The 27952-nt window shown below is 39.4% G+C and overlaps 1 protein-coding gene across 1 annotated transcript in view; it reads right to left on the bottom strand.

Annotated features, from left to right (window-relative positions):
- Positions 1-29: 29 nt before the first annotated feature.
- The window catches only part of SACM1L (SAC1 like phosphatidylinositide phosphatase), a 40210-nt gene continuing 12287 nt past the window's right edge, over positions 30-27952 (bottom strand). The window contains exons 2-20 of the mRNA XM_066628654.1: positions 22953-23050; positions 20870-20944; positions 19944-20071; positions 18003-18152; positions 17081-17140; positions 14388-14421; positions 12778-12879; positions 10657-10742; positions 10422-10508; positions 10064-10132; positions 9899-9978; positions 8966-9064; positions 7591-7729; positions 6877-6946; positions 6719-6791; positions 4829-4922; positions 4017-4109; positions 3808-3865; positions 30-2011 (exon numbers count right to left, since the gene is read on the bottom strand). Coding sequence (XP_066484751.1) covers positions 1875-2011; positions 3808-3865; positions 4017-4109; positions 4829-4922; positions 6719-6791; positions 6877-6946; positions 7591-7729; positions 8966-9064; positions 9899-9978; positions 10064-10132; positions 10422-10508; positions 10657-10742; positions 12778-12879; positions 14388-14421; positions 17081-17140; positions 18003-18152; positions 19944-20071; positions 20870-20944; positions 22953-23050 — 1732 coding nt within the window. The 3' untranslated portion in view covers positions 30-1874. The remainder of the gene's footprint in view (positions 2012-3807; positions 3866-4016; positions 4110-4828; positions 4923-6718; positions 6792-6876; positions 6947-7590; positions 7730-8965; positions 9065-9898; positions 9979-10063; positions 10133-10421; positions 10509-10656; positions 10743-12777; positions 12880-14387; positions 14422-17080; positions 17141-18002; positions 18153-19943; positions 20072-20869; positions 20945-22952; positions 23051-27952) is intronic.

Here is a 27952-nt window from a genome sequence, read left to right as displayed (position 1 = left end):
ATTCAAGATGCAAACGCCAAAGTCAGTACTTAAAAAAGACTGAAGTTTTATTGTTTGAGTACATTGCATGAGAATTTAGAAATGCAACCTCTTTACAAAGCACTGGAATACAGACAATCTCCCAGTCTAAAATAGTTTAGGTCTGAGCTGGGTTTAGCTGCCTAAGATTTCTTAACTGCAGCCAGTTCTTAAAATGTATGGGAAGAATGAGTTAGAACACACTATCTGACAAATCAAATATTTAATATATACGCGGTTGTCTTCATTTTTCTACACATTTAAGTGGATAACTTGGATATTTTCAGTCAAACTTTGCCAACAATTATCTTAAAACAGGAATTTCATATATTTATTAGAAGTGATTGGGAGATATTGGAATTCAAAGAGGCTCTCAAAATTCAAGGTTAAAATTAGCAGTTGCCATTTGTATGGTATGTACAGTATGTTCAAGCATACAATGAGCACACTGCAGCAGTGTGTTATCTTTTAGCTCTGAGTGAAACTGTATTAACCCTAGCAGTCTACGTGTTCTAATATTTAAATTCATAATTGCAATCTTGAATATACAGCTGTAATTACAGGAAATATATTAATGCACAGTACCTGAAGCAGATTCATGTCTGGTTCTGAACACAGGTAATTAGAAAATGGATGACAAAGTATTTAAAATTGGTCCTTGATTCAGATAATCTAGTTTCAATATAAAGCTTGGAAGCACTAAGTTTGAGACACATTTATTGATAACCAGCACAAGGCTATTCTTATAGTTTAGTCATTTTCACAGAAAGTTACAGTTGTAAAGAAATATAATCGTATCATGCACAAAAAGCAAGCTGATGCTGATCCCAAGTGCAAATATGGAATTTAGTCCAAGAAAATGCATCATTCTCTCTTCTGCAAATTAACCCTACTAAAACCAAGGCAACATAAGCAGCAGCTGGTTGGCAAAACTAACAGGAAATCTCTTCTGTATTTGTGACTTCAGAAAGAAACAAATACTTTGGACCTTTAGCATAAGAGGGTTCAAATAGGCAGGTTCTTTTTTTACATTCTTTGATTCCATTTATATCTTTTTTAAAAAGACAAACAATTTCAACTTTTAAATTGCAATGAAAGTTGTCATCTAAGTTTTCTAAGGACTGTAATCATTAAAGCAGCACAAGACACATTCCATACCCAATTGTACACCTTATCCTCTCAATGATTTTAACAGAATATTGCATCAGCAGTCCCAGAATAGGCAGGAAAGACTTGCATTTTGACAGGAAAAATTTAAGACACACTTCTGCTTTGAAGAAAATGTGCATAGGTATATATGCACACAGAAACAAAACACACACATAAAACCCTGCGCTTGCTACACTGATAGTTCTTTTGAATATAAGGATACTCCATTTGGAAGTTTAATTAAGCAGCAGGATTCATTATTGTTAACAAGCAAGGCCTTTACTAGTATCAATATAATCCAGCAGCAGCTAGATCTTGAAACATTAGTAGAACAGTATCTTCTTGGAAAGGCTAAGCTATCTCAAAAAGGTATGACAGTAACTACATTGCTGTGCTGTGAAGCCTGGCAAACCCTTTCAAGAATCCAGTTAATATACTAAAGGATCACAGTTGAATTTGGCTTTCATCTGTTCGGCCTCCGACATGTGTGCGCGAACTCCCAGTAAATACAATACTCCAAACATCATTGTGACTGCAGAACTAGAATAGTCTGTCTCCTCCACCAAGGGACAAATCAGATTCACTTTTTCACCCTGCAAAGATGAAAGCTAAAAAGATGGTTGGTTGGTGTGGAAAGCAGGTCAGTAGAGGCTCCAGGTGTGGCTTGAGGAGCCATCCCTACCAAGCCGCTTTCCACACACACAAATTCAGTCCATCTTCTCCTTCTGGACTAGTCTGGGCGCATCTACAAAATCCTTGCCATTGTAAAGGATGATAGCAAGAGTTCCAAAGCTTGCGCTTCCCCAAAACAGCACGTAGGCCAATGTCTCTGTCCATGTATCACCTGTGGAACATAATCGTTTTTAATGACATAAAAATGTTTAGGAATTAACAGCAAACAGTACAGTAATACAGGTCTGCTGAAACAACTATTTCTGAATTTGGACTGTATTCCAGATCCATAAGCCAGGCTGTTTTTTTCCTATATTATGTTTGTTGATATTACTGGCAGAATCTGAATCATCATGGTGGGAAGTATTTCTTTGTATGAACTAGGAAAAGCTGGCTCCTCAGTTGTAATCCAGAGACAAGCATGTTATACGGACAAGATCAGAAGGGTGGGAAAAGAGCAGGAACACTGTCACATCAGCATGGCACAGGGAAAAGTAGGAATGTGAGTGGGTCTTCCTTTGCATAAGGTTCGGAACAAAGTGACCACACACACTTCTATCCTTTGTTAACAGGATGTAACTGTTACCTATCCTAAGTTGTTAGTTAATGAATAAATTTACAGAGTTCCACTGAGTGCCTAAAAGCTTTTCCATGAATTGCAGTGAGCAGAGGTTCCTCCAGCCCCCTCCCGCACTAAGAATCATTTGGTACTAAACTTAGCACACAGAGAAAAGACTGATAATAGCATGACATTCTCTAAGATGTTCAGACATGGGAGTTTGGGCATAACAGGAAATGAAGTGTGTAGAAAGATCCCTCCTAAAAAGAGTAAGTTTCTCTTCTACATGAACAGAACTACAACTCTTGAGCCATCTGTAACAGATACACTGAAAATTCCCAACTTTCAAAAATAAAATTTTGACACTTCCAACTCTTGAGCCTAAAAGTCCACTGGCTTTCTGATAAATGGAACCAACACCAGTAGGCCATGATTGTAAAGCCAGATCTGATCGACATCAAGAAGCTCCTTGCAGAACAAAGTCATTGTAGACTAGAGTCCACTTGCAGGAGAATATATTTCTCCAATTTAATAAATTATGTGGGAGGTTTGATTATGTCAGGGAATAGTGTCTGATAGTACAGTCTTACACATGCATACTTCAAACTGCCATTGTGATCAATGAGGCTAACTCCCTAGTAAGTGTGTCTAAGATTCTAGACGTCAGTCATCTAGATCAAGAGTATATATCAATCTGAACACCAAAATATAGCTAAGGAAGCTCCTACACCTGCAGTTCTCCTACCCTCTCACATAGTTTGTGTGCTTTGGGGGGAGAGGCATACGAAAAAGGAAAGTTTGTGTCCCCCCCCCATAAAGCACACAAACACTGTACATGGTTTTTCTGGAACACAACACTGATAATGCATATCTGAAAACCCCATTCTGTTGTTAGTATCAACTTGACAGTGGTTAAGCGCCAATTTCCAATACCTGAACAAGCTGGAACACGCAGCTACCAAAACTATGCCTTTACTGCAGGCACTTCCAGTGCTATGCACTTTCTTTGGCCTTCAATTTTACTGGCAACATATTAGTTTGCAGAGGACATGGGCAAAACTGTCCATGCACTGATGTACAGAGGATTCTGTCTTAGGTCAGAGGACCGGTTTAGATGACCTTCAATCACCTTCTGGCTCTAAGGTTCAATGAGACTATTTCACACTTTGCTCAAGGAGATTTTCCTGGACTCCTCTGCTTGTTGGTTCACTGAGCTCCTCCCACAGTACTTAGGTTATCTGTTATGTTCCTCACCTGATTAACCACAGTGTTTGCAATCACTCACCCATGCACTGCTCAGGCCTAGCCACGAAAATATAATCACTACTCCTAGAGTCTCTGCCCAATTGTCCACATACCATTGCCACTAGTTATGATTTATGTAAATTAACAAATTATACATAACTTACCAGCCATAAGCAAACATATAATGCACATTGAGAAAGCGACCACCATAATAATAGGCAACTGTGAAAGAAAGAAAAATGTAAGTAAGAGGCAATATAGGCAGGCCCCCTTATCTGCAGGAGTTCTGCTCTCCCACCCACCCACATGCTTAATGCAGTGAACTAAAACATTGTTATAAAAGAGCTTGTCAAAGATGAGTAAGAATCCTTACAGCCAAGAATTTCCAGTCTGTGTGAACACGAAGAGGACTGAGAGAATCTACTTCATCCACTGAATAGTTTCCAAGAAACAGATCTATAGCATCCTGCAAAGAATCCAAAGGGTTTAAAGTTGACTGAAAGACAGCACCTCCAAAAATCCAATCTGGTTACCAAGCTTAGCTGTGCTCTGGGCAGTAGGGACTGGTCTAGGAATTTATAATTTCTCTTAGTGTAGTTCTTTTTTCTGTCACATTACAGCAACTTCAAGATGCCTCTGCTGAGTATACTTCTCTCTCTCATTCCTACAGATTACATTGTCCCTTCTCTAATTACTATCTCCCAGTCCCTTGGTGAAAAGCATAATATAGTGGTTAGGATGCAGAGTGTGGATCTGGAAACCCCAAGTTCAAATACTCAGTCATTCTACCTCCCTCACAAGTTTGCTATGACAATGTGAAATGATAACCTTTCGCTGTGTGTCACCAACTGCTCCAAGATACAAGAGCAGGATACAAATGTAACAAGTTTTTTCAGCCCTTTGATTTTTCTCTCTTTGCCCCCAGTATTCCCCATCTAGTATAGACCCACTCCCCATCTTTCACACTGCATCTCCCCATCTCTGGAGTCACCTTCCATTTGCTGGTCTGTCAAGTTACAGATCCCTTCATGGAATATTTTCCAAGCCACACAGCTTTGTCCTCTCTTCTCCTGCAAGCCTCCATTTACCACCACATAGACAGAAAAGTTGGGAGAAAATCAGGGATTTCTGCTAAGCACACCTGATAGTCCTAAACCAAAGAAGCAACAGTCAAGAAGTCCTTACCTGTCTAAAACCATCCGAAAAGTTGTTTTTGTAGTAGCGTATTAGAGAGTTCCACCCATCCATTAGTAGGCCCCACTGAGTTCTCTTTCCAGTTCTGTATTTTAAAAAGTATACATTAGCTTTACCAAAAAAAGGGAGCACTTCCAAATAATTAGACATTTAAGCCCGATGTCAAGTATTGATAAGAGAGCTCAATAGTGCTTCCCATCATCCAAATGTTACTCCAGCTCAAGAAGAGATGACTCTTATGAGGGTGGCCCAGAAAGTAATGCACCACATTTTTTTTCTCAGCCTACAGTAATGGTACAAATGCGAAACTTTAGATATACATTATTTGAATTTTCAGGAGTGCGCACACAAATTTTTGGTTTCTTCAGACAGATAGCATAGCTGCAGCAGTGTTTCGAAATGGCGTCTGTAAGTGATGTACGTTACAAGCAGCGTGTCGTCATTGAATTTCTCACTGTGGAAAAAGAAACTGTTGGGAACATTCACAAACGTTTGTGTACAGTTTATGGAGAATCTGCAGTCGACAGAAGTACGGTTAGTCGCTGGGCACAGAGGGGGAGGCCATTAGAAGGCGGTTCGGCAGAGCTCCAAGATTTGCAGCGTTCGGGGCGGCCATCCACGGCTGTCACACCTGACAAGACGCAGCTTGCTGATGTGCTCATTCGCGAGGACAGATGCAAAACGACTAGGCAGTTGGCACTGAAGCTGTCAATCAGCAAAGGAAGTGTGGATGCAATCATCCGTGCTCTTGATTACTCAAAAGTGTGTGCACGATGGGTTCCGCGCTATCTTACAGTGGACCACAAATCTCTCAGAAAAAACATTTCTTCTGAGTTGCTGAAAAGTTTTGAAGATGAGGGGGAAGCGTTCTTGTCCAGGATTATGACAGGTGATGAAACTTGGGTTCACCATTTTGAGCCCGAAACAAAACAACAGTTGATGGAATGGCGTCATCCTCAATCTCCACAGAAGAAAAAATTCAAAGCAACTGCTTCCGCTGGTAAGGTCATGATCACTGTGTTTTGGGACTGTGAGGGCGTCATACTCATTGATGTGATGCCAAGAGGCAGCACCATTAATTCTGAAGCTTATGTGAAGACATTAACCAAACTCAAGAAGCGCTTCCAGCGACTTCGGCACCATAACAACCCAGGTGAATGTTTGATTCAACATGATAACACTCGGCCTCACACAAGTTTGAGGACTTCGGAACACATCACTAAACAGGGTTGGACTGTGTTACCCCATCCACCCTACAGCCCTGACCTAGCTCCCTCAGACTTCCACTTGTTTGGGCCATTAAAGGATGCCATTCGCGGAAGACATTTTGAGGATGACGAAGAGGTGATTCGCACAGTGCAGAAATGGCTTCGTGACCAGAACAAGGAGTGGTACCGACAGGGCATACATGCCCTTGTGCTTCGCTGGAGGAAGGCCATAGAACTGGACGGAGATTATGTGGAAAAATAGGGAGTGTAGAAGAAACATCATTCTTTCTTGTGTGTAAGTTTCATTGTGTTCAATAAATAATTGTTGAAGAAAAAAATGTGGTGCATTACTTTCTGGGCGACCCTCGTATTATACCAAACGTTCGGTTCAATTGGCTAGTTTTAGAAAATTTTTATCATTATTATATTTTTGACAGTGATGAATAATTGTTGGAAGGTGCTTTTTGAGAGGCTAATTAGGCTCATTAAGCAACATACATCAAAGCATTTAATATGTCAACATGTTTATTTACTGTTAAGTGTTGCATGTTTTCTTCCACATTAACTACCATAGTTTGTTTTTCAGATACCAGTATGTAGTTGGATGCTTTGACTGAATCAATGCACTTCTCCCCCCCCCCCAGCCCCCACAGGAAGACTGGCTCAAACTTACCTTGTGTAGTCTGTCTTTAAGGCACCTGTTCCAGCATATTGTTTGGCACAAGCATTCGCATTATCAGCCCATGCTGTGAACAAAGAACAACATTTTCTTAAAAGGCAATAAATAGCACACAGGGCAACTTTTACTTGGCAAGCAAAAGTGAGACCTACCATTTTTATAAAGTTTCTCAAATTCTACTTGTTCTTCAATTCTCTGGCCAACATGCAAAACGCCTAATCTCTACAATAAAAAGACAGAAACCTCTGCTTAGAAATTCACTGAAATTCTGCTAATAGCGGCACTGCACAGATTTAAACATTTTTAAATGTTGAAAAAGTATGTTATTGTATTTCCTCTCAAAATCTGTATTTCTAATACAGGTGTACACCAGTATCAATGGATTCAGTATCTACAGTTTCAGTTAACCACGGTTCTACAGATTCCAGGGACTACCTTTAAAGAGAGAGAATGGAAGTAATGGAGAACATTTAAAATAGCTTTTGTTTTTACCTTAGTGCAGTGAAATTGCTGAATTTTCAAGGCTTAAGGCAACCTTCCAAGCTACTCCTTTAATTTAATGTTGTCCAAGACTTCAGGCAACCTTCCAAGCTACTCCTTTAATTTAATGTTGTCCAAGAATGCATTGTGATGCATTCTCTTCCTGGTCACAATGCTTTCTGGCATGACACTGGAGACTCTTTTCCCCCAAGCAACCAGGAAGAGTCTGAAGAGTCTGCAGCCCTGAGAACACAGCGGTTTCACTGCACCAAGGTAAAAAAAAGCTTTTAAAAATGTTCTCCATTACTTCTACTCTGTATATCAGGTGGTTATTACATTTAGAAAATAGCAGCAACAAGACGGAAAGGCTAGAAGAAAATTTCAACCTGCAGCTGTGCTTGGAGAGAGCGACGTGCTAGAAGGCTCTGAATCACATTTGTTCGGTCCAGACAGTCCATACAATTGCTACGGAATGTTCCTTCTTGTTGCATGACCACCTTGCCATCAGAATCAACGAGAAAGTAGCTGAAATACGCAAGGCAGGATGGGTGAGCATGTGCAAAATATAACTTTTAAAAGTATTCTGCTTTGAAAATATATTTTACATACAAGACAGTGCTTGGGGTTTCATGATAGTTGTTCCTTATTAGAAACCTTCAGGTTATTTGCTGTTATTGGAAACTTTCAGGTAATGCTTTGTTCATTTGCTGTCTGTTTCAGTTCCACTAACAAAATGTCCTACTGGTACTTATGGACAGCATTATCTCTAACTGCTCTGTAGCTGGAGTCTCAAAATTCTGCTTGCCTGAATGAGAATTCAGATAGAATGTTCATTTTATAATTGTCCCAATTCCACCAAGTATAAGCACTTCCTTTTTGTAAGAGACTTAATTTTGTTAAAATTGGAATGCAATTTTATATTGGTTAACTTTTGGGAATTCAACTTTGTCAGTAAATTAAAATAAAGGCATGAAATTTTCTAGTTTCATAAACAACTTCAATTGTCTTGCCTTGCACCTATGCATTTACATATTTACACCCATGCAAATTCAATTACATCTTGCAGTTACCAGCTTTATCAAAACATGACCAACTTGTAAAATGCCACCATACAAGCTCGCTACCCTGTTTGATTAGACTAGAAAAAACCTCATCAGATATTTTGGACCCCAGTCCTGGACAAATTCAAATGAAAGTGAGCTCCATCAGTTTCAACAGAACTTACTTCAAGTAAGTTCTTTACCTTAAGTAAAGCTTTACCTTATAGGCTTCTGTCTGTACAGATCACAGTCCTTTAAAATGACTAGAGCAGGGGTCTCCAAACCCCGGCCCGGGGGCCAGATGCGGCCCGCAGCAAGCCTCTTTCTAGCCCACGGCCAACCTCTTGTCCCCTAAAAGCCTCTGGCCCACTCAACTGAACATGAACAGAACTGTGCTCTGATTGTGTCTGGAGGGTGTTCTGAGGGCCAGAGTGGTTGAACGAATGAACCCATTCATTCATTTATTCACTCATCTAAGTTCCATCTCTAATTTATTTATTTAAATTTTATATTTAAAAATTTTTCCAGCCCTCCACACCACACCAGATAATTGATGCAGCCCTCTGGCCAAAAAGTTTGGAGACACCTGGACTAGAGCAATGCTACTTTCCTTTAGCATCAAGCTGCAGTTTTTTTTTTACTGCTAATCTGGTGTGCATGATTCATACATGTAACTTCTAACCACAACAAAATGCTTGCATACTGTAGTTGCATATATTACCCAAATTCATCTTGCTGGTCAATTAGTCGATCCAACAAAATCTGGAGCCGATCCCACCTCATATGACTACATTCTTTATGGAAGTCAAATGCTATATATCTGGGCAGAGAAACCACACATGAGTTAAAATACTATATAAGTGCTTGAATCAGTCGAACAGGTCTCTGCTGAAGGAAGAGAGTGTACAGGTAAGTAATGTTACTGTTGTACATACACACATGCTTCCTACCTAACAAGGAGCAATTATTCAATATTAAGTCTGCCAACTTCATGGGCAGAACTAAAGTTTATAGTATACACTGTCTGCAGTCTTCTCCAGTAACAAGTTTATAAATTTTAGAATCCTCGCTTAGACAAAAACAAGTGTTTTGCTTACAAATCAAAAGCTACAGCTCCAATTTCCAAATCTTCCATCCACACCTACCATACAACTCAGTCATCCTTGACCAATGTGTGAAAGACTTTTCCATCACCACAGTGGAGAACCAGCTTCAGTCTCCCCAGATCTTGTTCCACTGCCCAAGCAGAGTATTTTACATCTCCATCCCACCCTTTGGTGTTCTGAAGGTTGGTTTCACATGGGGATCCTTAGAACTTGCACATTTACTTCAATAAATCATAGAGCCACTGCAATTATTGGCATGGTGGAAAGGTAAACTTCAGCTTTCTGGGGGTCATGGGAACGAATCTTGCCCTGGCTCTTATTTTTTTGCACATCCACAAAGCAATTCATTTAAAGTTTCAAATTAAATTTCTGTGCAACTCCATCATGTGAATGAGTTGCACGTGTTAAGTGAGTTAGCATCATAGTGCTTTGCATACAAAGTGCTTTGCATACAAAGACTGAACAGCCAAGTTCTATCACATCACTTAAACAACCAGTTCATCAAAACACTGATGCAAACAGGTGTATAGGTTTCAGTTGACATATACCTGACCATTCCATTTCCCAAGCTGTTTACCATTTGTGCGAATGTTTGTTCAAGAGGTTTTTCTGAACCCTTCTGATTAACCTGCGAAGAAAACAGAAGTCCTATAACAGGATTCAGTCACATTTCACTAAACATGGATACAAAATTAAATGAACTGAACACATACCAGGTTAACAATCATTTGTTTTCCATAGCTAATAATCTGAGAGTCAAAGTGTCTTTGGAAGCCATCCATCTGCAGAAAGAACATAGCACATGTGCTTATTCAAACTGTTTACCAAAACAAATAACAAATCCTTAGAGGGGAGGACTTGTGAACTTGAGTATTCTAATGCATCAACACCAAACTTTCTCGAGCTTTCAAAGCAATACTTTACTTGTCCTTTAGGAACACACCCCACAGTATAGCAACAGTTTTCTAAGAATGTTCCAGTTTATTATAATAACTAGAATCAGGTTTTTAATCTTGTCTTGCAAGAGTGGGGGGAGGGACAAGCAGGAAATATAGATATCTATGAACATACATGATTTACTGTTTTGTTGATCTGTGGCTTTGGTTTATATCTGAGATTTGGTCTCTGTGACCAGAAAAAAGGAATTGATCCACGTGTCTGAAAAACAAAAGGGAACAGAAAAGTGTAATATTGTAATCAACACAACCTCCCAATTGGCCTTTTTATTTTAACAAAAAGTGAGCCAACATTAAGATGGAATAAAGTATTAAGAATCACTGAACCCAGTATAACACAAAAAATGTACCTGAACAAAAGAAGCTTTGCTCCCATTGTAATGTACAATTTGTTCCGTTTCTACAAAATTAGCTGCATGTCCTTCAGAATCAATACCTGAGAGTGAGATTCAAATTATAGTCAATCACCTATAAGCACAAACCTTTCATAACCTCAAAACCTAGCCAGGGTGTTATTTTTGTGAGTTTCAGCTTCCAGATCATTGATTACAGAAAGACCAACAGGACATTGTCCCTTGAAGGGGCATGTGATTATTCATTAAACAATTTGTCAGTTCACAGAACAATGCACAACCCGCCTATGTCTGCTGCTCTCAGTTGCTCTCTCGACATGATTTTGTAGTGATTAAAGATCCTTCGTTACGTGCACCTGAATTGCCAGTTTATGACCATAAACCAGAAAACCATACAAATAATTCCTCATACCTGCTTGCCACTGAAGAACTCAAAAAATCTGCTCCTATGCCTCCAAACCCTGCACAACACACTACTTTTTCAAGTCAGGGAAATATCAAAGAAAGCTTGTGATATAGCAGGAATTGTATGGAGACAGGCTTGTTGTCCAAAGAAAAATTAAGGCTGTTTGGTGAATATGAACTGCATAGGATATCAAGGGGGCGGGTGTATAAATACTGTATTTACATTGACAGGTAGTAGAATGGAACAGCAGTTCAATTCACCACAGATACTTGCCAATAAGTTGATCTCACAGATGAGTCAAGGGCAGGGGTTTGAGCCAAAAATCATGGAATTTTCTACGACCCTTGGATAAGTCAGGGGTAAAACTTATATTTTTGTCTGATTTTACCTGAGGTCAGATTATGAAGAATAACCTACCAGTAATTGTTACCTAACAATTATACAGTGTGTAATTTATTAAAAATACAGAGGAAGACCATAAGATATATTTTTATTCTTTAACTTTTTAAATTCTGATCTTCACAACCTTTTTGTAAACACTATCAGAGTAAGTACATTGTAAGCAACATACCAGTAGAAAAGTTTTTCTCAGCCTGGAGTACATGCACCCCCAGGGGCACTTGACAGGAGTGCTTGAAAAAGAATTGAATAATGGCAGAAAAAGGCAAGCCAAAAAGGCAGGGCCAGCAAGGCAGGAAGGGAGGTAGCTAGCTGGCTGTGGAAGCCCCACCAATAGCTAATTTTTGGTGACCAATTTATGTATCAATCTGTGATTGAAAACCAGTACAGTAAAAAAGCTGAAACATAATATGGAAAGTGATAAATCAAGAATTTCTCAGGACACTTCTAGTGCAAAACAGTGCAAAGGCATAGCCTTCTATTCTTCAAACAGACAAAAAGAGAAAATACTGTAATGAATACATGAAGTATGGGTTTTCATATGGAAGAGATGAGGGCTTATATTAACATTATTTATAAACAATTAGCTAATATGAGGGGTACAATTTATGGAAATGGGCTGCTAATGGGTATGCAAGTGAAAAAGGTTGGGAACCACTGCAGGAGAACTATAAATCAAATTCTTCTTTAAGGTGCCTGAGACTCAACATATAACATACAACTTATAACACATAACTGGAAGTATGCAATTCAATTCACAGTAGAGAGACAAGCAACAAGGAATTACTACAAGTGCAGCTGCACATAGTTGCAACCCTATTTACTCAGAAGCAGACCCATTGCTTTCCATGGGTATTATTCTTAAGTAAAGGTGCACTGAACTGTAGCCTAGAACTTTGTTTCAAAAGGAAACAAGGATGACATCTTGGTGTTTAAAAAAACAGACCGCTGCAAAATGCAAGCATTAGTAAAATGGCTGCAGTAGGCTCTGTAAACATAGAGAAGGAGGCTGGCTTCAATTCAATGGAATTCAGGGGCAATCTCAAGAGCAGTGAAAAGGTTACCTTTGGCTGCAGCTTTCTAGCCTTGGTTGCCTTGGAAATTAACAGCCTCTAATTATCTCTGCATTGCAGGTGCCAGGAAAAGCAACCTCTCCTGAGTTGAAAAGCTCTGCCCCTGAGCAACCTCAGATATAAGGTGAGGAGATTATCTAAGCTTGATTTCTTGACAAAAATTTGTCCCCCTGTAGGTGAATTATCTCTGTTTTAACATGTTGCAGACTTTAACATGGTGGTTAACATTTCTTGGCTTACCTCTCACATAGTAACGCACACCAGCTCGGAAACAACTTCTTCGAGAAATAAGAATCCAGTCAAAATATTTTCCATTAATGGAGCAAGTGTGCATACTGATAACTAGCATAACAAAATGGTTAAGGAATACATTTGCATGCTCATTGTAGCAATAAATCTGATCATCATCAAGTACACCCAGATTGATCAAAACACAGTATTATGGATCTAACAAGTGTATCATCTTTATTCCCAACTTCTTAATACTAAAATTAAAAAGCCAACAACTTGCTATTCATGCATACATGGCTTTGAAAATTTCTTTTTGGCTTAGGGCGTGCGGGGTGGGGAGAAAGAAGACGAATTTTCTATCTTTCTATTTCCAATTCAACAAGCTGGTGACCTATAATGATTATTAATGGCTGTGTTACAAAGCAGAAAAGTCTTTCCATGTTCTAAGTGGCAGTTAATGTATCCTGAACATTATTGGATTAAAAAAGGATAATCTGTTACTACGTGTCTATGGATATTATACAACCTGCAAATCACAGCTCCTTATGGTATAAACATGCCAAGGATCAAAGAAGTCCAAGTTCACTCCCTAGAAGGAAGGTTAGGCCTGCCAACTTGTAAGATGGCAGTTATCAAAAGGACACCCCTATGTGTTCAGGATAATTGGCCACTTCCATGGAAACTTGAGGAATCTTCTCCAAAACAGGGAAAGGCAAGATTTTCCATGCAGGTTTGTATGAGAATAACCTGGAGCTTGGCAACTTTTGTAGCTCTAAGCTGAAAATTAACAGTTGGCCATTACAAAAACCATTGTGTTGCATCAAATCAGGATTTTGATCCCTAAAACAAGAGATTAGAGCAATAAAATTTAAGATCATGGCACAGAAACCTGCATTTTCATAAAAATCTCACAAACTGTTCGTGTGAACAAGATTAGAATGAATACACGTAACAAGCATAATCCAGGCAAAGTCAAGCATTTTTAAGAACAGAAGAATGAAATGGATAAAGGCTAAGCACATGATTTAGGGTGCAATCCTACATATATACTGTATATACTGAGGAAAGTGCTTGAAAGGCTATTTGCATTTTATTCAATTAAGACAAGTATGTTAACCAAAAGCATATATTTTACCCATTTAGATGACTAGAAATACAACACAAGCCATTTCCTACAGTTCAAAAGTTCAAGATTCCTGCTTCCTCCAACATTTTAATAGCAAATGAGAGCTATGAATGCCCATATTTATTAAGAGACCATCTAAAATATTAATACACTAGAAGTTTAAATGACATATTTGTTGCTTTGGAACAATGTATTAAGCACAAAACCAAGACTCCTTGTTACATCACCATCTAAGCCTCAAGCATTTTTGAGGTGAGCTTTGAAATGGTAATGGACATCCATCTACTTCTTTCCCCAGCCTTATACAAAAGTCTTCCCAATTTTTATTTTTGAAGTTTGGTTAAGTCAGAGCAAATATCCAAGTGCATGTGCTGAAATGTTTGATGCAAACTTTGTATGTCTACCTACAAGCTGGTTGTGTATTTATCTTCTCTCAGTAACTCATTTGTGGAATTAGCGTAGCCAAACCACCAACAAATTCATGAAAGGATACATCCGTGCATCACAGGAGTAGCAAACCTATGGATCTGCAATACAACAGGAAATTAGGACAACTGAACAACCATGTTTCCGGTCTGGAGGTCTGGTCTAGAGGGTAGGGCATCCATTAGCCTGAAGATAAACATCAGAAGGTCGCCAGTTCTAGGACACTGGCAGCTCCCTGAACAGCTGAGATTGGCGTGACCTTGAAGCAGCTGACATGCCAAGCTGAGTGATTCCACCTGCTCTTGGTGTGGGCAAGAAGTATCTTGGCTGCTTGTCAGCCTGTGTGGGAGAACTGGAGGCCAGAAGTGAGACCAAACCAGGAAGATCCATTCTAAAATGTTGTTGGTTCTTGAGAGAAAGAACCTCTATAATTGTAAAAATCCCCTTGAGGGATTTAGATATGCCTTCCTATGTAAAACACCTTGAATAAAGTCAGAGAAGTAATTCGATGACCAGGAAGGCGGTATATAAATACCGAGTTATTATTATTATTACGTTTCAGGAGATAAAGACATTGAAAGCAATGCAGCTTTCATGCACAGGAAAATAGCTACAGGAAAATGCTCTCCACTCAAATCGTACATGCTTAATCAAGGATGCTTTCTTCAATAAGAGATTTCTATTTTGGTTTTCTGGCTCTCAATAAGGTTTACAAAAAACATTCACAATCCACATGATAAATCAAATCAAAAATTAAAATCTCTTTAACATAGGAAAGACACAAAGAAACAGAGTAAACAGATAAACTGTACTATACATTAGAGTTTAGAGCACTTCATACATTAGTTCAGTGATCTTTACAGCCAAAAGTAAAGTCCTCAAAAGTCCATACTGCACATAGAGGGGAGGTACTGAGATACGAAGAACAAAGCTTGTCAAGGCCATCTAGTGAGATCATGATGACAGAGAAATTTGACACACAAGAGCAAGAAGTGCAACACCGAAGTAAAAACAAGCACACATGAGGCAAAGTCAACAGACCTATAAGGAACTTGTAGATGAAAGACTCCTGTTCTAGACTTAAAAACAGGTATGTATTGGCAACCTTCAGTCTCGAAAGACTATGGTATCGCGCTCTGAAAGGTGGTTCTGGCACAGCGTCTAGTGTGGCTGAAAAGGCCAATCCGGGAGTGACAACCCCTTCCACACCGGGAGCAAGTGCAGTCTGTCCCTGGTCTGTCTCCCTGGCTATGGGTCTTCCTTCTTTGCCTCTTAGCCTCAGACTGTTGGCAAAGTGTCTCTTCAAACTGGGAAAGGCCATGCTGCACAGCCTGCCTCCAAGCGGGCCGCTCAGAGGCCAGGGTTTCCCACTTGTTGAACAACATTGAGTGCCTGCCTGTGCTGGAGGAGCTTGACAGTGAACCAACCCTAGAAGAACTTCACGTGGCCCTGGACTCCCTTGCCTTTGGCAAGGCACCTGGAAAAGACAGCATCCCTGCTGAAGTCCTAAAATGCTGCAAAGAGATCATCGTCACTGAGCTGCATGAAATCCTCTGTCTCTGCTGGAGAGAAGGTGGAGTACCTCAAGACATGAGGGATGCAAACATCATCACGCTGTACAAGAACAAAGGTGACAGGGGTGACTGCAACAACTACCGCGGCATCTCTCTCCTTAGCGTTGTAGGAAAGCTGTTTGCCCGAGTTGTAAAAACAGGTACTGATGTCATTTTAAGTAGCCCAGTTCCAGTACTTATGATAAACTGGATTTTTGATTATGTTAACAGAACAAGATGTTCAGAACACCTCCTAGCTTTGCCACTTGTGTTTTTATCTTTTGAGGAAAGATTTGAACCAGAGATGTCCTGGCTTGCAGCTCACACTCCTAGCCACTAAAATGGCAAAAGGTGCTGCCTACCACATGCTGATCATGTCTAAATGCACTGACTCAAAGTTGAGTGCTACAAAGGTCTAGCGATTATTGGACCATTATCCTCATAGAAAGTGATCTAGTGCTTGAAGAAAAGCACAGAATAGCTCAGTCTTTTCAACTTATAATAAAGCTGTAAGCTAGTGAGAATGTGTTTTACTCGCACCACTAAAACAGTTTTACAAATTGCAATACTGTTAGTCAATACATTAAGACTATCTAAGCTGACTGTCTAAGCTCAGCAGCAGTAGCTGTAAAAGTATCCCAAAAGATACCTGTGATCTCCCTCTTCAAAACAAACATTCCTATAGCCTTCTCATTCAAATCAGTGTCCCAAAAATATTATGGCCATCATTTTGTCTGCCAGATATCTATGGCTAAGAGGAATGCGGGTGTTAACTGAGCTGAGGTCTATCAACATTGAACCTTGGCCAGGAACCACTGTACCTTGCGTGCATAATTGAAGACTAATCTTAAACTGTGCAGATTACGGAAGAAATTCATCTACAAGTTTAGAACAAACGTTAAAGATTTCATTTGCCAAAAGTACAAATTAGGATCAGAAAATTTGCCATTTTAGTGGCTAGGATGGTTCCTCACTTTGAGGAACAATCTAAAGCAGGGATGTCAAACAATCTGGCCTGTGGGCCTCGTTTGGTATTCTGTACAAAAAATAGTCTATTAACCCTATGTGCAACAACATACAAAACTCCAGCCTATTTCACCAACTATTCCTATTGACAGAATCAGAATCAGAATTTTTACACAGTAAAAAACATTTACTTTTTCTGATATTTTGAATGTTATTGCCCAACAAGACACATGTACATTACCTCGGGCTGAGCAGCAAATTCCCTAAGAAGATGCCCGTTCCATACAAACCGAGGATCTGCCTGCAACAAATTGAATCACAGAACACATCATAAATACAAGCTGCCTAGTTATAAGACAATTCCCCTTCCTCTCATGTGAAAGATTCCAAAACACGCCCACACAGATCTTTCCCCAAAAGTGTAGTAGGACGAGTCAGTAGGCCATTGGTTCCCAAACTTTTTTTTGACTGGCAGCTCCCTTGAGCTACTGGGCCATTGGCCATGGCTACCCATTAGGGCTAAAATTCTATACATAGTACAGATCATGCCTCGTTATCCACTGGGGTTCCGTTCTGGAACCCTCAGAAGATAAAACAAATCAGTGGATACCAAATCAGTGGAGGGAAAAGAGTTTTTCCAGGTTTCTGGCTCTATATTGATGCATTCTAGGGCAACAATGGAGGAGCAAGAAACTAAGTAGTGGGTCTTTTAAGTGATCTTTAACCCCAAGAAACTTGCAACCAGTGCAGTTTAACAGCACAAAGGTAGGAAATGGGATTTTGGAACAGTTTTTTCCCCTTGTTACAAGGCATTTAAAGGTGGACCCCAACATCAGTGGCAAGTCAAATATGTGGATGCCAAATTGGTTGATAATGAGGCACAATCTGTACAGGACAATTGGGTTTTGCACGAGAATTACATGGCTCCCCTGGCTGGTTTCCATAACTCCCTAAGAGCCACAACTTACACTTTGGGAATCACTGCAATAGCCATTGGTTCACAAAGCAAACTCTAGAATGATACATTTAAAGGGCTGAAGAACTTCAATGCAACACTGCATTTAGGTTGCTATGATGTCATATCATAAATACTTTTCAGTGTTTACAGTTAAAGTATAAAGATGGTAGACTATTTGTCTACTGCAAGTGCAAGATATTCTTACCCTCTCTAGCAAGCTCATTTCTTGAAATTCCGGACTGGTATTAGCCAACCGTTGTAAGGTGTGAGTTAAGTCATACGTTGCAGAGAAATAAAATCCATCCACACTCAACACGTGAGTAAGCATTGATAAAAATACTTTATTGTCCTGTAACTGTTAGAGAAAAGGATTGTTTACCATATTTTCTCTAGTTTAATTTTTTCAATTAGTGGAGACAAAATTCCAATAATAGCTAATTAAAAAGTCTCACGTAGATAATCTTTTAAGATTCTTATTTACTCTCAGCACTATAACTGAGAGAATACAGCCCAACTTCATTTTCATCCCTTGTCAAACACACATCTCTTTTTGGTTTTGGATCAGTAAGAGACAATTGTCTCATCTTCATTAGTCTATCCTTGCTTTGACTGCCCACCCTTTCTTGTGTCTCTTGTTAAGCCCTCTTGCAGGAGCTCAACATAACTGATGTAAGTAGCTAAAATACAATAAATCAATGAGAAATACCTCAATACAAGCAGCCAAAGAGCAAGACAAAATGCCCTAATTAAAAGCAAGGCAAAAGAGAAAAGTCTTAAGATTCCTATGGGAAGTCAGCAAGGAAGGGGTGTACCTAAGCTTGAAGGAAGAGAAAGCCACAGGCAAGGTACCATGACAAAAAAGTCCTGCTACAGCTCACCATCAGACAAACATCAAAATGTGATAGGATGCACAACATTCACCCAATATGATCTTATGGGATAGGCAGGCTCACACAGAAGGTGAACCATTTAGGGCTTTATAGATCATCACCAGCACTTTGAATTATGCCTGGAAACAGACATTATCATGAGCACTAGTTCTTATCAGAAGCCAAACAGCTTCATTCTATATTAGATGGCATTTTCAGGTAGTCTTCAAAGGCAGCCCCACACAGATTGGGTTACAATAGTCCAATTTAGATGCTATCAATGCAAGGGTAACTATAACCAGGTCCATCTGATCGAGAAGAGGGAATGTTCTCCTAGCCATAGCTGACAATCAAGGGGCAAGCCCAGATTTAGGAGCAGTCGCAAACTGCAGATTTAGGGAAATACCTCAGCAACAAGATAAACTTACCTGCCCCAAGTCATTGATCTCCTCACTAACAGTAGCTCAGGCTTCTCCAGATTTAATTTAAGCTTGCTTGCCCACATCTAGTCCATTACTGGCATTAAGCACCAGTTTAGGACTTCCTTGATTTCCTTGTGTGAAGACTGAAAGTTAGGACCAGGAAGTATCTCCCTTGATTACAGGAACCGTTTGCTTAAAAGTGATATATAAATATTCTAATAAAGTGTACCATACCAATACATACTAATTTTATTGGAAGTTATATTATTCCTACAGTGCAATTACATTGTAAGTAATATAAGTAAGTTGTAAGTAACACTATGCCATAAGGTATGTTTGCACCTCCTCAGGAGGAAGGCGGGCCCTTGCGCCCATAGTCTTAATTTGCAGTTCTATTACTCAAAAGAAAATTAGGCTCAGACCTGAAGTGATCATTATTAAAATGTGCTTCTGAATCCATGAACATAGAGAAAAAGCATCATATTTGGAAAGACTGAAATCCAGGATCCAGAGAACCCTAGAAGTGAGCTAAATGTACTTGCATAGGGGTAGAATGTGCGAGAGTGTACCAGTTCTCTCTTCCAGCTACATCCCCTCATGCTGCACCAATACCTGTTCCAGAGGCTCTCTAAGACTTCAGGAGCAGCTTTGTGGAGATAAGAGGAGCAGCAAAGGACAGACAGGAACTGAACATATAGTCATTTGCCAATGTGAAGTGTGATATAGCCAATGTGAAAAGTGAGACAGCTTATGAGACTTTTCCCATGCAAACCATGCTTTCAGGAGTTTCAGATATTTTCAAAAATCTGTGCAAGACATCAAAAGGCATTTTGCTATTACAAAGTCTACTCCTACCTGAATATCAGTTAAATGTAGCATTGTCTTTTTGTAAGAGAGGATGTCAAAGTCTGTTGCTTTCCAAACAGCATGATTGAAGAATTCACCTACTTTTCTCTTTTTCGTTATTACAATAAGGTATGTGCCTGTAAACACCCAAGATACACATCAAGTAAACACTTTTTGTAAAAAAAATCTAAACCAGTTATAACACACGAAGAATAATGAGCAGAGATATTAGTTATGTCTTCCTATTAATAAGTTTATCCCCCTCCCCAGCTTTGACGGCTGGACTAGCTTTTATTACAAATTAATATCCCAAAGATGTTGAACAGGCTTCTTTGTAAAGCTTCCTAATTCTCATTAAATCCATGCTCACCTTAGTTTTTAAAATATTTGAGTTCCACGTTCTAATCAACATTTACTACTAAAACTGCAGATGGGCAGTTTAAATGCTCCTCTATTCACAATGCTTCAAACACAAATCACATCAGGGAGAAAAACTACCACAGTCTGCACATGAGTGCTGCATCAGGGTGAGGGCTAGATTACACTCACTCTTAGAGGAACATTCAAATATGCACATACCCAACCTGCAATCAGACATGATACAGCCCCAAACAGAACTGTACCATAATATCAGCATAATCTGGCACTTTTTGCAGGGCCTTTAAATAGTTTGTTAATTTACATCACAATTAATCAAATTATTACAATATCAATATAATTAGAGCTCAGGCTTTCATACCTTCTTCTAGCTTATTGAAGCTACTGCCTTGAAACCAAGTTTTGTATGTCTAAGCTGTAGTTTCAAACTTCATACACATGCTACTGCCTCTCTCTCCCTCTCCACCATCACCATCTATATCCACCCACCACCCACCCACCCGACACTTACAGTTATGATATCGCCATTCTTTCATTACTCAAAAAAATTCTCATACCTGCTACTAGACGGATTGTTCCCAAAATACCAAATATTTGCCGAGTGATAGCTGAAGGTGGAACATCTTTCTTAACTATCAAAGAAAAATAATACAAATTATCACACTGACTAACATTACATCTATATCACAAGCAACCAAGAGATACATACTTTGGTTTAAACCTTAATATTGTATGTACTGAATAGCTTAATAGTACTAAAATTACAACTAAATCTAGAGCAAAAAATTAGCACCCAGGAATTATTTGCATCTTTTTAGATTGTGAGCCCTTTTGGAACAGGGAGCCATTTAGTTATTTGATTTTTCTCTGTAAACAGCTTTGTGAACTTTTAGTTGAAAAGTGGTATATAAATACTGTTTATTATTTTTATTATCAATATTTTATTTAATAAAGAACTTATTCAACATGATCGTTTCCCCTTAGAAGACTGCTTCAAATTCAAAAATCAGAACTAGCTTCTTTGTTCATCTGTTAAAAACAGATGTGAGGTGTTGACATATTATCTTGTTTGTACTTGGCAATCCTTGGCTTTATTATTTCTGTATAATTTCTACCTCGCTATCAACTCCTAAAGTTTTTGTAGTTCAAATTATTTATTTAAAGATTTTTATCCTGCCTTTCCTCTGTCAGAGCAGATGCCCATGGCAGCTTATAATTTATAGATAAGAAAAAATAAATACAATTTATATAAACAATGAATAAACTCAAAAATAAAATAAAAACCAACTTGGAGTAGGGCAAAACTATTAACATTCAAGCAACTGTGATAGAGGCACAGGAGGCAGACAACACAAATGCCAAATGAAAGAAAAAGGTTTTGAACCCTGGCCAAAACACTGTGAGGGAGGGGGGAGATTTTAATTATGGTAGGGAGTTCCATAATTGCAGAATAATTAAAAAAATTCTGATAACTACAGATAAGTGTCACATGAGACTGGAAAAATCAGAGGAAAAGAAAAACTGCTACAGAAGGTCTACATCACTAAAATATGGAGCAAAGAATATCAATTCAGAATTAAACATGTACCATTTATCTATACAGGCATATCTACACTACAGTAAAAGTTGCAATATCCGGCACTTGGTTGCAGCACACTCATTTAACTGGAATCTTTGCCCCATGCCTCAGACTGGTGGAGATACCAGTTAACTGTTAACAAAGACTCACCCACCCAGCCACCTTGATCCTCAACTGAGCTCTCTACATTGTACCTCTCTGCCCATCTTACTTCCTTTACAAGATGACCCACTTCCTGCCACAGGAGAACTTTGTGAGAACCTCTAGGAAAGAAGTGGAACATCTTACCAGAGAGCTCTTGTGAAAGAAGGAAGAAGCAATGTGGAAGAAGCCCTTTCAGGTAAGAAGGGAGTAGAGGAAGACCTGGGGTGCTAAAAACGTTAAGTGGCGTATTCAGGTAACCACAGACCCTCATTTGCTGTACACAGAACAACTTTTACAGTATATAACCTGATGTTGCAATTGTTTCTGAATTACATGTTGTTTAATAATCATGGCTATAAGGATTTGGGGTTCATACTACCTACCATGGTGTTTTCTCCCTGTAATACTACACAGGCCAAATGGAAAACAGACATTTTAATCGAATCATTACATCTTGGATCGCCAAAGATACATTCAATTGGGCAATCTCTCCTTTTCATAATGCAGCCATGTAGTATGATCTCTGTACACTTAGTCAACAAAATCAGCATAATCTGGTTTACTGCTTTAACAGGTGGCAGTAAACAGAACCTTCAAAAAAGCTCCATGCACAAGGTTCATTAATTAGGTACAATTCACACTGCATGCTTGGAAAAAAACATTCACACTGAATAACAGGTCACCTTGATTTAATTCCTCTTTATAGAACGTATATGTCATTAGAACTAAAACCTGAGTGATTTACTCATAAGAATTTTTGACAAAATTGCATCATGTGAGTAAGGGAGGATAACAGTGAAATACAGCAGAGGCTATCCATATGGGCCAGGCATGACTGCTTTCAACCTTGCTGATAACTTTATTTTGAAGGTTTAACAACTTTCAGTGCCATATCAAACAGTTTTTAAAAGGAATACCTGCAAGAGTGACCTCTGTGGAGACTCTGTCAATGGCAAGTACATCATCTGCTCCATCATCGCAAGCTTCCACATAAAATTTTTCTGGTGTTATGTGTCTAAAATGGAAAAGATACATGAAAATCGCCACAAGACAAATAGTAGCATCTTATAATATCACAGTTCTTTATAAGATTACCATTAACACATCAAACTACTGTATTGCTTTGGAAGCAATACAATAGATCACAACACTATAACCTATATCACAACCTATATCACTAACCTATATCACAGAACCATGAACAGCAACAATCAGTATCAATTATCTAAAGTATATCCACTATATGGGTTGCCCATCACCAAAATATATCCTTATTTGTAATGAAAAAGTTTTGATGTGTTTGATCTGCAATCCTGAGGGAAACAGAATGAAGAATTCCAAAGAAAGGAGTACTCTTATCCATCAGGTTATCCAAGTATGCCATTAACATATTTCCTGCTATCCTTTGTCATCTCTCCTTTTCATAGCTGTGCACAGCACCAGCTTCTTGCAGTATGCCTGCTCTTTAAGAGATTGGGGTCCCTCAAATTTGTATCATACAACTGGCCACTTAAATTAGGGCAGCATTTCACAAACTGTGGGTCAGGACCCACTAGGTGGGTTGCAAGCCAATTTCAGGTGGGTCCCCATTCATTCCAATATTTTATTTTTAATAGACTTGATGCTACCTGGTAAGTGACTGCATTTGGGGAAATGTCACAGATCTGTATATTTAACAAGCTGCTATGAAGAAGCTTTTAACAATGATAGTTCATGGGACTTACTCCTCAGTAAGTGTGGGTAGGATTGCAGCCTAGGATTGTTGAAAATTTTCCTGCTTGATGATGTCACTTCCAGTCATGACATCACTTCTGGTGAGTCCTGAGATATTCTCAATCTATAAAGTGGGTCCTGGTGCTAAAGGAGTGAGAACCACTGAGTTAGGGCACCTACTCTGCTGCCACCCCATCTTGGCACTATTTTTGTCCTCCCCTTCTGTATCTCCCATTTCCTCCATGTCATTCTCATTCTGTCACAACTCCCTATATCTTCCCTTCTTGCCAACAGTGTTCTATGCATAGTAGAAAACACACAAGTGATTGGTGCAGTGAGAAGGTTGGTGCAGTCATAGTGTAATGGCTAAGGGCAAGAACTATAACCCAGGAGGTCTCCAGTCTAGATACAAGCCCGGCTATTAACTTAAAAGGTGATCTAGAACAAGTTACCAAGATCTTGAAACAGACTTTTAAAGCTTTAATATCTCTTAACTTTCTTTCTTCAAAAAAAAACAACACGTTCTGTAGTGTATGCTTTTCTAACAAGTAACTGAAATACATTACTGGGGACATAACATAGTTTTGTGAGATCAGATAATGGATTCTTTCCATATTCATAGCAAATGGCAGCTATCCAGCCTCAAATAAAATGCCAACTCACTTCCACCTTCAGGGAGAAAACCATATGGGATCCCATCTTTTTATTGCTAGCAGAACAATTGGAATACTGACTGCTTCAAACAGAGCTATACAACATGAGAAGTGGAAACAAGTAATCTGTAAAGGATTGATAAATGAGAAAAGAACAAAATATCTAAGCTTTGTTAAGCAGCAAGATTGATGAATACCCTAAAGCAGGGGTGCCTATACCCCGGCCCGGGGGCCACTTGCGGCCCTCGGGGGCTCCCAATCAGGCCCTCAGGAAGCCCCCAGTCTCCTGTTGCTGGAGCCCATGTTGACCTGATGCAACTGCTCTCAGCACGAGGACGACTGTTCGACTTCTCATCTGAGCTGTGGGACAAGGGCTCTCTCCAGTACTTGATGTTTCACATCTGTGATGCAGCAGTGGCAGAGAAGGAAAGGCCAGCCTTGCTTTGTGCAAGGCCTTTTATAGGCCTTGAGCTACTGCAAGACCTTCATTCATTCATATAAGTTCCATCTCTAATAAATTAATTTATGTAAATTTATTCAAATTTTAAATGTATATTAATTCTTTTTATCCCCAGCCCCCGACACAGTGTCAGAGAGATGATGTGGCCCTCCTGCCAAAATGTTTGGACTCCCCTGCCCTAAAGGAAAAAACCCTGAAAGGAGAAATGCAAGAAAACTTGGTGGAGCATGTACAAGAGAGTTTCAGACATCATCCATTAAGACACAGAAACTTCAGTGCAAGGTAGTCAAAAAACTATGGACAGACAACAGGGAAGAGGGCTGACAGGGTGATTCAGCTAGGTCAGTCATTTTCATCAGTTAGAACACAGGAGGAGTGTTTGTCACTTGACATTTCAGCCACCTGAATACACATTCAAACTGCACAGTGGCAAGATTTTTCAGAGAGCTTGAAATCTCAGAAATGCAAATTGATTTCCCCCTTCCATTACCTTTTCCCACTCCTTTAAGCAGTCAGTATAGCTGGAACCACAGACAGAACATCAAATGAAATTTTAAAGTAGTTAACCTGAGGAATTTTAAGACACTTTACACATAAAAGTGCAAGGAAAAGGATGGCAAAAATGAATTGGGCTGATAATTTTAAATACTTAACTAGCTGATGAGACTGCAGTATCAAGAGCGATCAAAACAACCCTTTTTTTCTACAGATGCAGTGTAGTTTCAGGCTAGTCCCCCAGGTACATACATACACATTTCTACTACTTTAACTGGAAAGAAACACAACTGAGACAGTATGATGTATAATGCCAGACATTCCATGGTGTTTCACTACAATGGCTAATTTGCAGGGATACTTATCACTTTAATAGTGATCAAGTAAATGAGTAAGTTTTAGCACATGCACCCTCCCCTCTACTCTGTTCTTTGCTTGCTGCACTTCAAGTGGTTATTAATTTAGAAATTTTAAAGTGCAAAATACTTGACAATCAAGCTCTCATTTATCCTTACCACAATGAAGAGTCTTTTAGCATTTGAAAGATGAATAATTTATTTTTGCATAAGTTGTTGTGAACTAGAGCCTACTTCTTCAGATGCATCTCTACTAACTAATTACAAAATAAGGCCAAGGCAAGCATCTTGGAGGGAATGGGTGAAGTTAACCTACTCACGCTAAGACCACCAACCTCATGCTTCAGATGGTAGGCTCTGGTCATAATAAGTTTCTTAAGTCTTCAAGGTGCTATAGGACTCAATTGCCGTTTTGCTACAACAGACTAACACAGCTGTCCCTCTGAAACATCTGAGTATGTGATAATAAAATTTATTTACTTCCTATCTGTTCTTTTATTGCTGTTTAAATTTTTATAGTTTTTAATGGTTTTTTATTTTAATTATTATTTTGGCTTTTTATGTATTTATGTCTTATTGTAAACTGCTTTGAATGTTTAGAAAAGTGGTATAAAAATCTTTTAAATAAAATAAATAAGTGAAGAAACAGACAGCCATGGCTTGACCCAAGCCAAATCACAAGCACATACCACAGGCATCCGCCTATAAGTCGATCCCACAGATAAGTCGAGGGCAGGTCGAGATAAGTTGAGAGCCAACAATCATGGAATTTTCTATGACCCTCAGATAAGTCAGGGGTTAAACTTAGGGAGGTGTCTGACTATAGTTTTGCCTGATTTTACTCGAGGCCAGATCCTGAAAAATAACCCACCACTAATTGTTACCTAAGAACTGTAGTCTCTAATTTATTAAAAATATAGTAAAAGATCATAAGATACATTTTTATTCTTTTTAAATTCTGGTCTTCTTCACCTTTTTGTAAGCACTATCAGAGAGAGCGCACTGTAAACAACATACCAGTAAAACAGTGGTTCCCAACCTGGTATTCATGTACTCCCAGGGACACTCAACAGGATCTTTAGGGGTACTTGAAAAAGAATGGAATAATGGTAGAAAAAGGCAGGTCATGCAAGGACCAGCAAGGCAGGAAGGGAGGTAGCTAGTTGGCTGTGAAAGCCCCACCAATTGCGAGTTTTTGGTCATCAATTCATGTATGAACCAGTGATTGAAAACCAGCACAGTAAAAAAGCTGAAACATAATACGGAAAGTGATCAATCACCCAGAATTTCTCAGCATGCTGCTGGTGCAAAACAGTGCAAAGGCAGAGTCTTCTGTTCTTCAAACAGATAAAAAGAGAAAACACTGTGATGAATACATGAAGTCTGGGCTTTCATACAGAGGAAATGAGGGCTTGTATTATTAATTACAAACATTTTGCTAATATAAAGGGTACAACTTATGGAAATGGGCTGCCAAGGGATATGCAAGTGAAAAAGGTTAGGAACCACTGCAGGAGAACCAGGAATCAAATCCACCTTTAAGGTGTCTGGTGTGTTAAGCCAGAAGTTCTGCATAGAACATGCAACCCATAAAACATAACTGGGAGTGCGCAATTCAATTCACAGCAGAGAGATGCAGCTGCATATATTTGCAACCCTTTTTACTCAGAAGTAGACCCACTGCTCCCCTGGGGGCTGGGGATAAGAATAGGCCCTCAGTTAGCCTGGGAAGGCAGCTCATCTGAGAGAAGGAAAACTCTGATCCCAAACCTCCACTGCCTTGTGGCTACATCCAGTTACGGAAAAGGCTTCAGGAGTCAACCTCGAGGCAAAATCTGGAGCCAGAGTCCCTAAGGCAGTTCATGGCTGAACACAGTCACGTTCTGGCAACTCCTGCAATGCCGCTGGAACCAAACGTACTGGCTTTTGCCTTTCCATTGGACCATTTCAGCAACGTGGAGAGGGGGGATTTGCTGCATGGGTAACAGTCTATCCTCCATATCTGCCTTACCCAGGCTTCACGCACTGGAGAGGACACTGTTCCGGAACCACTATTCAGAGTGCAATACCATAGTCTTCTGAGACTGAAGGATGCCAACAAGACCCACTGCTTTCCATGGGTGTTATTCTTAAGTAAGGGTGCATTGAATTGTAGCCTGTTTCAGATGGAAAGGAGGATTCCCATCCTGGAGTTTCAAACAACAGACCTGCTTTGCAAACATTTGCCAAGCAGAACCAGG

The sequence above is a fragment of the Tiliqua scincoides genome, chromosome 5, assembly GCF_035046505.1.
Source record: "Tiliqua scincoides isolate rTilSci1 chromosome 5, rTilSci1.hap2, whole genome shotgun sequence".
In the NCBI taxonomy this organism is placed as follows: Eukaryota; Metazoa; Chordata; class Lepidosauria; order Squamata; family Scincidae; genus Tiliqua; species Tiliqua scincoides.
This window is presented reverse-complemented; position numbering and strand designations above follow the sequence as displayed.